General features: G+C 46.0%; 1 protein-coding gene across 5 annotated transcripts in view; it reads left to right on the forward strand.

The window, feature by feature from the left end:
* LOC141101628 (uncharacterized) overlaps positions 1-17184 on the forward strand; it is a 271446-nt gene that overhangs the window by 190756 nt on the left and 63506 nt on the right. For all 5 annotated transcript variants that reach the window (XM_073590816.1, XM_073590818.1, XM_073590817.1 and 2 more), the window contains one exon: positions 2576-2701. In XM_073590816.1, the coding sequence (XP_073446917.1) occupies positions 2576-2701 (126 nt within the window). The remainder of the gene's footprint in view (positions 1-2575; positions 2702-17184) is intronic.

Here is a 17184-nt window from a genome sequence, read left to right on the forward strand (position 1 = left end):
CCGGCATCTTCCGGTCCCAGTAATGCTTAGCGCGAAAGACCGCTGATGACACCTGTCAGTGTGATTTTACTGTATCGCGCACTGAATTGCCGACTTTTGTAAAGGACACCGGTGCGTATTTCTCGTAAGTCACACGTATGCTCCGTGTGTAATCCGTTTTTTTCTCGCACCCCTGCACTGGCAAGTCTCTGGTGTAATACGGTGCAAATCGCAGCATGCTGCGATTTCCTTCACACGTATAATACAGGTGATTAAAAATCGGATAATGGCAGCTGCCCCATAGATTACCATTGGGACGAATGCTATGCGATTTTTTTTCTCGCATATTACTCGTCCGTATTTCTCACTAGTGTGACTCCGGCCTAAGGGTGAGGGTATTGCACCCCTACTGATCAGATATTGATGGCTTATCCTAAAGATGGGCCATCAATATATATATAAAAAAAAAAAAGTTGTGGCCAAACTCTAAAGCCCCCGTCACACAGCGATCTCACTAGCGAGATCGATGCTGAGTCACAAGTTATGTGACGCAGCAGCGATCTCACCAGCGAGATCGTGTGACACGTATCAGCGACCGGCCCCCCTACCGGGTATCGCTGATCGTTGTGGAAAGCCCTGGACATTTTTTTTATCGCTGGTCTCCCGCTGGCCTGCCCGCATCGCTGCGTGTGGCAGGCGGGAGATCAGCGAGCTGGAGCTGGTAGCCAAGGTAAACAGCGGGTTTCTAAGCGCCGCGCGGCACTTAGAAACCCTCTGTGTACCTTAGTTACCAGCTCCCTGCACCAGCACGCTGGTTTCTAAGGTACACAGCAACGCGCGCGCTCGTCGTCGCTGGTGCTCATCGCTGGTGAAGCTGTCTGTTTGGCAGCTCACCAGCGAACATGTAGTGACACATCAGCGATTCTGACAAGTTCATATCGTTGTCGGGATCGCTGATGAGTCGCTATGTGTGACGGGGCCCTAACCCCTTAGTGACTAGGCCAATTTTTTAAAATCTGACCAGTGTCACTTTATGTGGCAATAACTCAGGAACACGTCAATAAATCCCAGTGGTTTTGAGTTTGTTTTTTTGTGGCCCATTATAATTTATGATAATGGTAAATTTAGGTGAATATGTAGAAATTTTCAAACTTTGAATGATTATCCTTTTAATACCACAGAAAAACATTAATAAATAACATTTCCTACATGTTTGCTTTACATCAGCACTATTTGTAAAATGTTTTATTTTGTAAGCATTTTAGTAAAATTAAAAATGTAGCAGCAATTTTTAATTTTTTTTCAAGGAAATTTCCAAAACTTACTTTCTTAGAGACCTGTTCATGTTTGAAGTGACTTTGAGGATCTGATATTGTGAGAAACCCCCAAATGTGATACCATTTTAAAAAACGTACCCCTCACATATTGAAAACTTCTGTCAGGTAGTTTGTTTACCCTTCAGGTAATTTTTCAGGAATTAATGCAAAGTGACATAACAGGAATGAAAAAATGTATTTTTACCACCTAAGTGTCGCTAACTTCTGAACAGTCCGCTATAGCCGTCAGACTGAAAGGCCATTTATTTGGCCGCAATCATCAGGACCACACAGTCACGATCTCAGGGCACTGATGGTGATAAAGAGGGAGCTCCCACACTGTTAACCACTTATATGATGTAGTCACTATTTTGACAGCAGCATCTAAGGGGTTAAACGGATATGGACTGTGCCAACACTGACCGTGGCTGATGCAAGTTGTCAGCTATAGTGTACAGCCGACAGTTGCTGGATTCGCACCTGCCACAGCCCCCCAGAGGAAGCCCATGCGAAACACGCATCAGGGCTGCTCAGGACACACACAGGCAGACTACAATGGGTAAGCAGCATTTGGTTTAAGTGTTACTCTTTGTCCATATGACTAGCGGTTGATATAAGGGACCTTTACTGAGGTTAGTTCACTCCCATACTAAGTTTCCCTTTCCTTTCTTTAGAAAATTAACCTTGCACCTTATTATGCACTTTATATTTTTTGTGTCTTGTACACATAAAAGCTCTCTGATACCTTGGTCATGATAAGCTGTTTTTATCCGGTTGTAGTGAATTTTGTGTAATTCTATGTATTTCAATAAATTTTGTTATGCTTGCAATATATTATCTCTCTGGACATTTACGCCGTATGTTCATATAGGATTTGTTTACCCTTGGAGTTTCCTTTTCTATATTAGTGAGTCCGTTGCTAAGGTATTTGACGTGATTATGGCTATTGGTATTTTCCTTTTGATGAAGTGGTACAAATTAAAGGATGCCTCTTTTTTTTTGGGGGGGGGGGAGTTTGCTCTCTTGCTTTGTTTTCCTAGTTTTCAGAGTATAAAGATTTTTAAAAAGTTATAAACTATCAGTTAGGCTAAAACATCCAGAGAACCACAGTCATAATGCTGAAGAAAAAAAAGAGTAAATTTCACTTTCTATTTTTATAATTAATAGGGCACAAATTGAAAAATAATAAATGGAAGCATTTTTACTTGAGAGAAAAAAAGGTGCAAAAGCAACAATCAGTTCTAATTATATAATATGGTTGTGTTTGCCATGATTTCTAGAGAGAAGACCGGCTTCAGCTTTTGAGCAGAAATTACAACTTCTTACGAGAAGAAGCACCTGAGATTATGAAAGAGCTTCACGTCTTGCAGCAGGATCTAAAAAGCCTTCCTTCCCACCACAGTAAGGTGAGCACTGGTGTATTGTCTCAATAATTAAGTCAGGTAATTCACTCAGGTTTAATTACTGTCTTAAAAATGAAAACTTAAGCAGAAACTTTTTACTCAGTCTAAATAGTTAATGATGTGCAAAAGATAGGGGTAAAATGGTCATCAATTTGAATGTCAGCTGTTAAGAAGTGTCAATAGAGGGGGCTAGAGAGCAGTGTATGCCCTTCATCAGTCCACAGTATGGGTGTGGTTGTATACTTGGTGCTTTCTCAAGTATGATCATAAAAAAAAAAAATGATAAAAACATTAGTAAATTACAAATGTCGCCTTCAGCATGAGAAAATGAGCATTGATGCCGTAAATGTCTTATTGACTATAAATACATTTATCACATACAGAATATGTATTCTAAAAAAATATGCAGAATAGAGCCAAATGCCAAATATTAATTTTTTACCAATCCCTAGAATGCTAAAATGACTATAGAAAAGTTTTAGCAACTGTGGATCTTCAATTGTTAGCATCCCACGTAAAATATATATAAATCATACATCCAGTCTTATTCCTGCAGTCTTGCTGCTGTCACATACTTTCTTTCATTTGTCTTTTACTTTATGCTAACATGCATTTGGTGGCTTAGCCAAAAGTAGAGGACAGATAAAAGGGATCGAGACTCCCGGATTACACTACACAGACTTTGTTTGCTGTCTGTTACCATAGATATACATAGTCGGTATAGAAGCTGTAGGACATTTTTAATAAAGACTTATTGCAAAGTTGCTTCTGTTTTAATTTTTTTATTTTATTGGGATATTATTTGTCTGTATAACCTTTTAGCCTTTTTAGAAAAATAAAAAAATAAAGATTCCCTTACAGTCCTAATTTGCGCCACAATAATCTTTAAGAATTTGATGACTGTTATTTACCGTATATACTCGTGTATAAGCTGACCCGTGTATTAGCCAACCCCCCTAATTTTGCCACAAAAAAAGGGGAAAACTTATTGACTCGCACATAAGCCTAGGGTGGAAAATGCAGCAGCTCCTGGTAAATTTAAAAAATAAAAATAGATACCAATAAAAGTAAAATTGAGACATCAGTAGGTTAAATGTTTTTGAATATCCATATTGAATCAGGAGCCCCATATAATGCTCCGTACAGTTCATGATGTTCCCCATAAGATGCTCCATACAAAATACACCCCATATAATGCTGCACAAAGGTTAATAATGCCCCCATAAGATGCTCCATAGAATAATATGGCCCATATGCTGTCCCATAAAGGTTATGCCCCCATAAGATGCCCCGTAGATTATGCCCCCATAAGATGCTCCATAGATTATTTCCCCATAAGATGCTCCATAGATTATGCCCCCATAAGATGCTCCATAGATTATGCCCCAATAAGATGCTCCGTAGATTATGCCCTCATATGCTGCTCCATAGATTATGCCCCAATAAGATGCTTCATAGATTATGCCCCCATAAAATGCTCCATAGATTATGCCCCCATATGATGCTTCATAGATTATGCCCCCATAAGATGCTCCATAGATTATGCCCCCATAAGATGCTTCATAGATTATGCCCCAATAAGATGCTCCATAGATTATGCCCTCATATGCTGCTCCATAGATTATACCCCCATAAAATGCTCCATAGATTATGTCCCCATAAGATGCTTCATAGATTATGCCCCAATAAGATGCTTCATAGATTATGCCCCTATGATGCTCCATAGTTTATGCCCTCTCATATGCTGCTCCATAGACTATTCCCCCATTTGCTGCCCCACAGAATATGCCCCATATGCTGCTCCATAGAATATGCCCCTATATGCTGCCCCCATAAGATGCTCCATATATTATGCCCCCATATGCTGCTGCTGCAAAAAAAAAATTGCCATACTCTCCTCTCCTGCTCAGGACCCGGCACCTGAGATATTCACCTGTCCATCGCTGCTCACCGCTGTCTGCCTTTCCTGTGTCAGTGACTGTTCAGCCAGCAGAGGGCACAGCGTGCACTAACCACATCATCGCGCCCTCTGCTGCCTAAACGTCACTAACACAGGACGCAGCAAGACAGCGGTGAGCAGCGATGGACCCTGAACAGGTGAATATCGCTATACTTACCCCCTCCTGGTGCGGTCTCTGCAGCCCCACTTTTCCACGGTCTCCCTTCCTGCCTTCAGTGGTCATGTGATACCGCTCATTACACTCATGAATATGCGCATATTCATGAGTTTAATGAGCGGTACCACGTGACCGTGGAGAAGCGGGGGAGCTGTAGAGACCGCGCCAGGGGGTTAAGTATGATGTTTAACACCCCTACTCCCCCTCCCCTGCCGACCCTTAGGTATATGGCTCGTGTATAAGCCGAGAGGGGAACTTTGAGCCCAAAAAAATGGGCTGAAAATATCGTCTTATACACAAGTATATACAGTACATATACCGCCCTCCTACTAAGCTACACTGAATTTTCAGAAAGTTACTTAAGCCGTTTGAAACTGGAGTGTAAGCACTGAAATTTGCTAAATTTTTGCATAGCTATAAGATATGCAAACATTTTTGTTAGACATTTCACACTGTTTTACACCAGGATTCTGACAAAACTGATGAAACGGCCAATAGTAAAAAAAAAAAAAAAAACTTCTTTCTCACCCCCAATGGGGGTGCTCTTTGCTGTCCTTTCTCATTCTCGGGTCCTGTTCCAGAGGCCTGGGAGTATGAGGGTTCTGCGCAGGATCTTAGTTGTTCCCAGCATTGCGCTTTTCTGGACAGAGAGTTCAGATGTTGCTCCTGGGATCTGTTGTAGACATTTTTCCAACTTTGGGGTCAATGCTTCAAGTGCTCCTTTCATCACTGGAATCACTGTTGCCTTCAGCTTCCACATCTTCTCCAGTTCTCCTTTGAGGCCCTGGTATTTCTCTAGCTTCTCATATTCCTTCTTTTCTGATGTTGCTGTCACTTGGCACTGCCACATCTATTATCATTGCTGTCTTCTGATCTGATTAGCCAACACCTGCTTATCCGTCTGGATCTTCAAGTCCCACTGGATTTTAGCCCTTTCATTCTCCACCACTTTCTCTGGGGTCTCTCACCTGGAATTAGGAGGACTTTGGCTAGTTTCACACTAGCGTATGGAGGAGCTGCGGAGGGATGCAGACCTCCTCCGTGAAGCTCCGCCCCCTGCCGCGCCTCCTCCGTTCAGCCCCGCCTCTGTCGGCATGCGGCCTGCGTACCCCATCTTTAGCATTGGGTACGCAGGCCGTGTCGCTGTATGCAGATGCCTCTGCATGCGTCTTTTTGAAGGTGCAGCGACTGCACCAAAATGCAACACGTTGCATTCGGCGCAGGTTGAGAATGAAAGGGCTAAAATGGAGGAGCTGCGGAGGGATGCAAACTTCCTCCGTGAAGCTCCGCCCCCTGCCGCGCCTCCTCCGTGAAGCTCCACCTCTGTCTGCATGCGGCCTGCGTACCCTATCTTTAGCATTGGGTACGTAGGCCATGCCGATGCCTCCGCATGCGTCTTTTTGACGGTGCGGTGACCTGCGCCGAACACAACGTGTTGCATTTTGGTGCAGTCGCCGCACTGTCAAAAAGACGCATGCAGAGGCATCCGCATACAGCGACATGGCCTGCGTACCCAATGCTAAAGATGGGGTACGCAGGCCGCATGCCGACAGAGGTGGGGCTAAACGGAGGTGGCGCGGCAGGGGGCGGAGCTTCACAGAGGTATTCTGCATCCCTCCGCAGCTCCTCCATACGCTAGTGTGAAACTAGCCTTAGCCCATATGCTATGCAGATGTTCCTGTATACAATTTCTGCTACTTGTTTGTGGCGTTCGGTATACACTGTACCTACTTGCATTTTGCATCCTGCCACTATGTGTTGGACGGTTTCTCTCTCACCCATGACAGCACCACGGAGAGAGGGGATCAGCCCTTCAGGGACAGGAACCTACAGATAAAAGGGTGGTACCTCTCCTCCTCCTTCAGTTGGGTTCATGTCCCTGACGGGCGACCCATAGGATGAGCGGTACCTGCATCTGTAAGTCCGGATCCGACCTGACCGGGGGATGGCAGCGGGGAGGCCCCTGCCACGGTTGTGCGGTGCCCGAAGCCGCCACCTTTGGAGCTGATGCGGGCTGCCAGGTGAGCGGAGGGGAGATGTCGGAGCCGCCGCTCCGAAGAGGAGGTCGGGGCTCGCAGGGACCCGGTAAACGCGGGCCTCGCCATGGTACAGAGGTGTACCAAAATGGCTGCTGCCCCCGAAGTAGATACCGGCTTCCGGGTCCCGTGAATCGGCGTATGCGCAGGAGCGCTCTCCCCGGCAGAAGTGGTGCAGGATGGGAGCGGTGACGTCACACTCCGGGAAATTTAAAATGGTGGAGCTGCAAAACACTCCTGGCTGGAAGCGATCCTATGCACAATGGGGGACAGCGACCAGCAACAGGAGCAGCAGCCCATGCAGCAGCTTAAGCAGCAGCATCAGCACCACCACCATCATCGCCAAAAGGAACAAGACAGGAATAATGGCCGTTCTAGCAGTCACTCCACGCAGCGCAGGACATCAGCCGCAAGGAGCAAATCGCCACTAGGAGATCAGCATGTACAGGACCTGACTCCGTCTCCCGAATCGGTACCTGCAGCCGCGTACTTTCGGGTGAGTGATCTTCGTGAATATTCACCATTGTAATAGAATTCCTTTCTCTTATTAGGGGAAAAGAACAACCGGGAGTGCCCTACTTGTACTAGTCCCCTACCAATATCATGGGAGAAAAAACTCTGCAAATCTTGTACAAAGGAAGTCCTTTGTCAGGAAACCCCGGATTTCGCCTCTGACCTAAGAGCCGCAATTAAATCGGAGGTTCAGAGTGCCCTTAAATCCCTTAAACACAGGGATAAAACAAAAAAGAAAGAAACGATAGTGGCTTCCCAATCTGAACCCTCGACGTCGGGGGAGATCACTTCTAGTACCTCGGAATCCGGCTCCTCATCCTCCGACGAGGAAACGGGGGGACGTCTGTTTTCCCCTAGAAGAGGTAGACATGCTAGTGAGGGCTGTAAGGTCTTTCATGGGGGTGTTGGATCCTAGGCCTGATAAAACAGTCCAGGACATAATGTTAGGGGGACTAGGCCAAAAAAAGCGGAGAGTGTTCCCACTAAACGAAAATGTTCAGGGCCTAATCAAAAAAGAATGGGAGAAACCGGATAGGAAAAACACCACCGTCCCTTCCCTAAAAAGGAAATATCCCTTTGATAAAGAGGCATCTACGTCTTAGGATAAAGCCCCGAAGCTCGACGTAGCAGTTGCAAAGGCCTCAAAGAAATTCGCTCTTCCCTTTGAGGACATGGGTACCCTCAAGGATCCCCTAGATAAAAAGGCAGACACCTTTCTTAAAGGGGCATGGGAATCAGCAGCTATAGCGGCGACATGTACCTCAAGAGCCCTAATGGTATGGGTGGACCAACTTGAGAAGCAACTAAGGTAAGGGACACCAAGGGATAAGATCCTGGATTCCATCACAGTAATAAAGGGAGCAGCTGCCTTTTTAGCGGACTCATCAGCCGACTCGGTACGATTATCGTCCAAGGCAGCAGCACTTTCAAATGCAGCCAGAAGAACACTGTGGCTCAAAAGTTGGTTAGGGGACCTACAGACTAAAATGAAATTGTGTTCGATCCCCTGTGAAGGGAAATTCCTTTTCGGGGAGACGTTAGACGACATCCTCCAGAAAGCAGGGGATAAAAAAAAGGGGTTTCCAAACCTGGGACCTGCAGCATTCAAGAGGCCCTTTCGGAATAGGAAGTTCTTTCAGAGGAGACCACCGAGGGAACAAAAGTGGGATGACAGGAGAAGAGATAGAGGGTTTCTCTTCGGTAACTCGTCCCGAGACAAAAAGCCCCCTAAGTGACAATTTGCCCAGGGTGTGGGGAAGGTTAACCCTTTTCCTTCCAGCCTGGTAGAAAATCTCAAACAACCCCTTGCTATTAAATCTAATCCAGGAGGGTTTAAGAATAGACTTCCTTTCTCTCCCACCTCAAAAGTTCATAATGACCCCACTAAGATCCAGTACACAAGAGCAGAAAGCTTTAGAAAGCGAGGTCCTAAGCTTGGTAAAAAAAGGAGTCCTCCAGGAGGTTCCCCTTCAGGAGATGGGCAGGGGGTTCTACTCCTCATTTCCTGGTGACCAAACCAGACTGCACCTTTCGAAAAATCATAAATTTAAAAAATTAAACAGATATGTCAGGAATCAAAGCTTCAAGATGGAGTCAATCAGGTCCACCACCAAAATCCTGTTCCCGAACTGCTTTATGACGGTATTAGATCTCAGTGACGCCTATTATCACGTCCCCATTCACAAAGACTCCAGAAAATATCTCAGATTAGCCGCCACAATAAATGGCAAGGTAAAAGAATTCCAGTACAGAGCTTTGCCATTCGGAATATCTGTAGCTCCACTGGTTTTTTCCAAAATAGTAGCGGAAATGATGGCCCAGATAAGGGAGTAAGACATAATAATAATCCCGTATCTAGACGATTTCTTAATAGCGAGCAGCTCGGCTCAAAAATGCCAGGAACAGAGGGACAGGATGATGCACACTCTACAGAGCCTGGGCTGGCTCCTAAATCTGAAAAAATCAAGATTGGAGCCTAGCAGAGTGCAGGAATTATTGGGTCTAACGCTGGACTCAAACATTCAAGAGTGTCGCCTCCCAGACCGCAAGAAGGAGAAAATTGCTCAAATAATAACAAGAGCAATCCAAAATCCCTCCATGACATTAAGGAAAGCTATGTCACTGCTGGGTTCTCTCTCCACCTGCTTGCCAGCAGTCCAATAGGCTCAGTTACACACGAGAGAGCTCCAATGGGACGTTTTAGCGAACCAGTGTGATGTACACTGAAGACTGGAGGGCACCACTTTTCGGGATCACCAATGCATGCAAATTAGCAACTAACATAGAACAAGAAAGAACATGCACAAACAGGGATCACCGGACATCAATGAAGTGAACAAATTGAGAAAACTTTTATTATTATAACAAATTCGCACAACACACTGAAGAGTTAAAAGCATTAAAAAAGCCCATTAGGGCAGTAAGATAAATACACAGACCCACAATAAGGTTAGAAAGACCCTGCTAAAACATACCGCTGAGCAGATCAAATGAAAAATAAGGACCATATCCCTAAACTAGAGCAATAATGGCAAAATGCATGGAAACATAGAAACAAAGTTCTGCTAATGAGCAAATATATACAAGGGCCCAAGCTGCTTGAAAACAGGGGTATAAGAATAAAGGATCAAACTGTTACATACAGAAATCTATACCCAAAGAGCAGAGGACAGGATGAATAGTGTCCAATACAACCTGAACCCAGATGATGACAATGTGCCCCTAGATATGGAGAACATCCGACTGGAGCAGCAAAAAGGCCCGGTGATAGAATAAAGCAGTGGGAGAGGCAGGGGGCCCACAGATGCCCGATGCGTTACGCCAGGAAACCTGGCTTCATCAGGGGCAGTAACCCGTGTGTGTCCGGCGTCATATAAATACGTCTGAATAGATGTGATTAGTCAGAGCACAGCTGGGGTGGACAGGTGTATTGCTCTCCACCTACCAAGGCCGGCGTGTGACATAAAGGGAAATGACGTCAGGCCTGCATCTGCGCAGGCCCAAAGAAAGCGATGAAAACACTGCCAGGGAGCACAAAGATGGCCGGTCTAATACTCCACCGCGCGTGTGCCAATTCGCGCACGCTCAGTCCAGAGAAACCAGAATGAAAGAGCTCATTTCCCTTTACGTTTAACGCCAGCCTTGGTAGGCGGAGAGCAATACACCTGTCCACCCCAGCTGTGCTCTGACTAATCGCATCTATACAGAGGTATTTATATGACGCCGGACACACACTGGTTACTGCCCCTGATGAAGCCAGGTTACCTGGCGTAAGGCGTCGGGCATCTGTGGGCCCCCTGCCTCTCCCACTGCTTTATTCTATCACCGGGCCTTTTTGCTGCTCCACTCGGATGTTCTCCATATCTAGGGGCACATTGTCATCATCTGGGTTAAGGTTGTATTGGACACTATTCATCCTGTCCCCTGCTCTTTGGGTATAGATTTCTGTATTTAACAGTTTGATCTTTTATTCTTATACCCGTGTTTGCAAGCAGCTTGGGCCCTTGTATATATTTGCTCATTAGCAGAACTTTGTTTCTATGCATTTTGCCATTATTGCTCTAGTTTAGGGATATGGTCCTTATTTTTCATTTGATCTGCTCAGTGGTGTGTTTTAGCGGGGTCCTTCTAACCCTATTGTGGGTCTGTGTATTTATCTTACTGCCCTAATGGGCTTTTTTAATGCTTTTAACTCTTCTGTGTGTTGTGCGAGTTTGTTATAATAATAAAAGTTTTCTACACTTGTTCACTTCATTGATGTCCGCTGATCCCTGTTTGTGCATGTTCTTTCTTGTTCTATGTAAGTTTTAGCGAACCAGTCAGCAGTAGGGGGCCACCTAGAGGGTCGCATTACCCTAAATTCAAAAACTATTCATTCCCTAGCTTGGTGGGGGAACCAAGACAATTTCTCCAAAGGAATCCCCTGGGTAACAAAATTAACACACATAGTTACCACGGACGCCAGTGCTACTGGATGGGGAGCGCACATGAACAGCGAGGTGGCTCAGGGTGCGTGGGGAAGTCAAGAATTAGAAGCCTCCTCGAACCAGAAAGAACTCTTGGCAGTAGGCCACGCGTTAACACACTTCCTACCCCTGCTCCAAGATCATCATGTCCGCATATTTTCGGACAATCAAGTCACAGTGGCCTATATAAATCGTCAGGGGGGAACCGGTTCCCGAGCCCTAATGGACACATCTTCCAAAGTCCTCAAACTAGCAGAGACAAACCTGCTATCTCTGTCAGCACTACACATCCAGGGGATAGAGAATCAAAGAGCAGACTTTCTGAGCCGCACCCAACTGCGGAAAGGGGAATGGGTCCTAAAGCGGTCCATTTTTCAGCAGATTGTAAAAATGTGGGGGGCCCCGGACATAGATCTGTTTTCCGACTTCAGGAACAAAAAAGTGGAAACATTTTGTTCCCTAGACCCCAGGGGGAATCCTCATGCTCTGGACACATTTATGCTCCCATGGACACAGAGCCTAACATATGCCTTTCCCCCGATCATTGTTATTCCGGCAGTACTAAGGAAAGTCAGGGAAGACGGGACAAGAATTATATTAATAGCCCCCTTCTGGCCCAAAAGAACCTGGTTCTCCTGGCTAAGAATGCTTTCGGTAACCGACCCATGGATCCTACCAGATCTCCCGGACCTGCTATCTCAGGGGCCGGTGTTACACCCTCGGACAGTGAACCTCCATTTAACAGCATGGAATTTGAGAGGGCACTGATGCGGGAAAGGGGATTCTCAGAGAACCTGATCACTACATTACAAAAAAGTAGAAAACCGGTTACAATGAGAGTTTATGGGAGAACCTGGAAAAAATTCCTATCCACTTCTTGGGTAAAAGTCCAGGATGGGGTCCAGATTAATAAGATCCTAGAATTTCTACAAAAGGGCCTAGAACAGGGTCTGGCGGTCAACACACTAAAAGTACAAGTAGCGGCTTTGGGCGCCCTTTATAACCAGGATGTGGCAGGTAACCCTTGGGTGGTACGATACATTAAGGCAGCAACCAGGTCTAGGCCAATAGCTAGTCAAAGGTTACCGTCATGGGACCTGAATCTTGTGCTATCCACACTGACAGGGCCTCCGTTCGAACCTATTCACTCAGCATCCCTAAGAATCCTGTCATTAAAAACTGTACTTCTGGTGGCACTAACATCAGTTCGCAGGGTGAGCGATATTCAAGCCCTGTCAGCGGGGCCACCTTTTACAAAAATTCTAGAGGATAGAGTCATTTTAAAACCTGACCCGGCCTATCTACCTAAAGTGTCCTCAGATTTCCATAGGTCCCAGGAGGTAGTCCTTCCTTCCTTCTGCCCAAATCCTAAGAATAAGGGAAGGAAAAATTCCACACCCTAGATATGAAGAGGTGCCTAGTACAGTACTTAGAGGCCACCAAAAAATATAGGAAGGAAGGTTCTCTCTTTGTGTGCTTCCAGGGACCTTGGAAGGGACTCAAAGAATCTAAGAGTACCCTGGCAAGGTGGATAAGGGATGCGATTGCCCTGGCATATTCATCCAGTGGAAATACCATCCTGGAAGGGTTGAGAGCCCATTCCACAAGAGCGATGGCGACCTCATGGGCTGAAAGATCTGAGGTATCGATAGAACAGATCTGTAAGGCGGCCACCTGGTCATCACCTTCAACCTTTTTCAGACACTATCGATTAGATCTAGCCTCTACGTCTGACCTGATCTTCGGGAGAAGGGTCCTTCAGGCGGTGGTCCCTCCCTAAGCTACCGATCTTTGTAATTCTCTCCGTGGTGCTGTCATGGGTGAGAGAGAATAGCTTAGTTACTCACCGATAACTGTGTTTCTCGGAACCCATGACAGCACCCGCTTATTCCTCTCCCCTTCATGAGTGTGGTGAGCACGTTTTACTGTTTGTAGAGTGTTTCCGTTTAGGCACAGTGCTTCTTGATAAATAAGCAATATTGTAATGTTGTGTATATATTTCTGTTGTTTAACTAACCTGGAGACCCTCTGATTCTCTCTAACCAACTGAAAGCGGAGGAGAGGTACCACCCTTTTATCTGTAGGTTCCTGTCCCTGAAGGGCGGATCCCCTCTCTCCGTGGTGCTGTCATGGGTTCCGAGAAACACCGTTATCGGTGAGTAACTAAGCTATTCTGATGTTTCTTTGCATAGTCTGCACCTTGGGTATGTGTGGTATATTCCTGCTTCTATGGATCCGGTACTTGGTGCCAGTGGCGTACCGCCAAGGACAGCAGGCCACGCGACTGGTATGGGTCCCAGAGGGATGAGGGGGCCCGCCGGAGTCGGACCACAACGGCTGTGCCAGGGGCAGACATACCGCAAGCCGGTGCGGCTGTATCGGGGACCAGAGGCTCCAGGGGGCCCCTGCAGGGTGACTAATAATGAGGGCAATCTGGCCTGTTTATCTGGCCTCGAGGCTCTGGGGGGCCCCTGGTCAGATTGCCCTCATGTGCGGTGGGCAGGGAGAGAGTTCTGCAGCTCAGCTGCCTACAAGAGGAAATGGCAGAGGAGCTGCAGCGATCCGTCCTGCTTCCTGCCCACGCTTCCTGTCTCACACAGCAGTCCGTGGCGCCGCTGGATGACATCATCATTCAGAGCCACAGCTGCTGTGCCAGTGAATGGAAGCTGCCAGTGATGGTGATGCTGTGGCTGCGGGAGAGCGTGTGGAGAGGTGAAAGGTGCTGTCTACTGTTTGTGTACGTATGTGTTTGTGTAGAGATGAGTGGCGGTGTGGGTGTGCGTGCGTAACCCTGAGAAGGAACGTGCAGAGGTGAATGGTGCTGTGTGTGTCTGTTTGTAGGTGGAGGAGAGGGCAATGATGGGGGTTATGGGGAGAGGGCAATGATGGGGGATTGGGGGAGAAAGCAATGATGGGGATGGTGGAAAGGGCAATAATGGGGGGTGGGGGAGGAGGAAATTATGGAGGCGGTGGAATAGGCAATGATGGTGGTGGTGGGGGAAAAGGCAATGATAGAGGTTGTGAAAAGGACAATGATGGTGGTGGAAAGGGCAATGATGGGGATGGTGGGGGAGGAGGAAATGATGAAGGTGGTGGGATGGGCAATGATGGGGGTGGTGGTGAAAAGTTAATCATGGAGGTGATGGGGAGAAAGCAATGATGGAGGTGGTGGAATGGGGAATGATGGGAGTGGTTGGTAAAAGGCAATGATGATGTGGTGGAAAGGACAATGATGGTCGTGGTGGAAAGGGCAATAATGGAGGGTGCTGGGGGAGGAGGAAATGATGGAGGTGGTGGAATGGGCAATAATGGAGGGTGCTGGGGGAGGAGGAAATGATGAAGGTGGTGGAATGGGCAATGATGCTGGTAGTGGAAAGGGCAATGATGGGGGGTGATAGGGGAGGAGGAAATGATGGAGGTGGTGGAATGGGCAATGATGGGATGGTGGGGAGAAAGCAATGATAGAGGTGGTGGAAAGGGCAATGATGAGGGTGCTGGGGGAGAAGGCAATGATGGGGTGGGGGAGGAGGACAATGAGGGGTGTGTGGGGATTAGGAATGGTGATTTATAATGGATTTAGGAACGGGGAGGTGGAGGAAGACATTATTATCACTTATGTTTAACACAGTCCCTTGGTATGTAGTGTACTCACTTATTATACATACTGTAGCACCGCAACTTAGTATATAGTGTACTCACTTATTATGTATAACACAGTCCCTTAGAATATAGTGTACTCGCTTATTGTGTATAGCGCCATCCCTCAGTATTTAGTGTACTCACTTATTATGTATAACACCATCCTTCTTTACATAGTTTCCACTGTTCTCATGTATAGCACTTTATTGCATACCATCCTCTCTAGTTATATATGGTGCCGTCCCTTATTATATAGCTTCCTCTGCTGTTATGTACAGTGCTGTCTCTTACATAGTGTATTCATGTTATTTTTGTTATTCACAGTGCCCTCTTTTATTACATAGTCTCTCTTATCTAATATATAAAGCTCAATGTGTGTGTGTGTATGTATGTGTGTATGTCCGGGATTGGCATCTGCACCATTGCAGCTACAGCCACAAAATTTTGCACAGTCTCACGTCTGGACCCCGAGAGCGTCATAGGCTATGTTGTGAGGCGAAATTTTAACCTCGCGCGTTCCAATTCACCGAACAATTTTGCCTATTATTCTTATCATTTCTATGGTGTTATCGTCCTTCTGTAAAGCTGGAAATAACACAATTTATTACCGTGCCAACACAGACCACCCTCTGACACAGACTGCAGGGGGAGCCCAGTATCACACAGGATAGGATTAGATACACGGCTCAGCAGTCCGTATCCCACAGGATAGGATTAGATACACTGCTCAGCAGTCAGTATCACACAGGGTAGGATTAGATACACGGCTCAGCAGACAGTATCACACAGGATAGGATTAGATACACAGCTCATCAGTCAGTATCACACAGGAGAGGATTAGAGACATGGCTCAGCAGTCAGTATCACACAGTATAGGATTAGATACACAGCTCAGCAGTCAGTATCACACAGGATAGGATTAGATACACTGCTCAGCAGTCAGTATCACACAGGATAGGATTAGATACACGGCTCAGCAGACAGTATCTCACAGGATAGGATTAGATACACGGCTGAGCACACAGTATCACACAGAATAGTATTAGATACATGGCTCAGCAGACAGTATCACACAGAATAGGATTAGATACACGGCTCAGCAGTGAGTATCACACAGGATAGGATTAGATACACGGCTCAGCAGTCAGTATCACACAGGATAGGATTAGATACATGGCTGAGCAGTCAGAAACACACAGGATAGGATTAGATACACGACTGAGCAGTCAGTAACATGATAGGATTAGGTACATGGCTCAGCAGTCAGTATCACACAGGATAGGATTAGATACACAGCTCAGCAGAAAGTATCACACAGGAGAGGATTAGGTACACAGCTCAGCAGACATTATCACGCAGGATAGGGTTAGATACACAGATACACATGTTTATCAAAAGGCTCTTGAATGAGTTGAAAATAAAATACTATCAATACTTGGGTAATCGTTTAGTTAATTTGTGTTGCAAATCTGTAGGTGTTGAATATATGATGTATAATGTTTTTATGTGCAATATAATCATTATAATTTGTTATAACTAACCACAGTTGGTTACTATGCCCAGGCAACGCCGGGCTCTTCAGCTAGTTAGATATAAAATGACTTCTGGTGGAGGAGCCGGTGACCAGACTACAAGTCCATCATCTCCTCCATTAGAAAATAAGCTTCACCATGCTCCATCAGCTATCATTGCATTATATATCTAACGAGAGGACAGTATGTAATAAAAAAACAGGGCTCTATATAATCCAATATATAAGGGACGGGGCTGTAAATATCAAGGGAGGGGCACTGTATAAGGGAAAGCAATATATATAATAAAGGAGACTATGTAATATATATACATGTATGTGTGTGTGGATATATATTTATATGTACGTAGCTTTGTTACCATAAAAGAGGCACAGTGCCTTTCATTAAATGTGCACGCTGCTGTCACTCTGTAACTGGCTCCTCCTAACTCCTCCTTTCTAGTCCTGCACTGCTCCTGGCTAAACTCTCTGGCTGGATTTGCATAAGGATGCCACACCTCCTGACTGACGTAGCTTTCCAGCCAGAGCGAGCAGTGTATGCTGGGCCCGGCTGGAAGTAGTTGCACATGTGAGGGTAGCTACCGGCTGTTGGAGGCAGAGCATGAGAAGCTGAGGCTGTGTGGAGACACAAGACGGTGAGCTGGGCCCGGCAGTGAATTTATTTTAAGGGAGGGCATTCAGACTT

The sequence above is a fragment of the Dendrobates tinctorius genome, unplaced genomic scaffold, assembly GCF_039654945.1.
Source record: "Dendrobates tinctorius isolate UK_male_01 unplaced genomic scaffold, ASM3965494v1 ptg000120l, whole genome shotgun sequence".
NCBI classification, from domain to species: domain Eukaryota; kingdom Metazoa; phylum Chordata; class Amphibia; order Anura; family Dendrobatidae; genus Dendrobates; species Dendrobates tinctorius.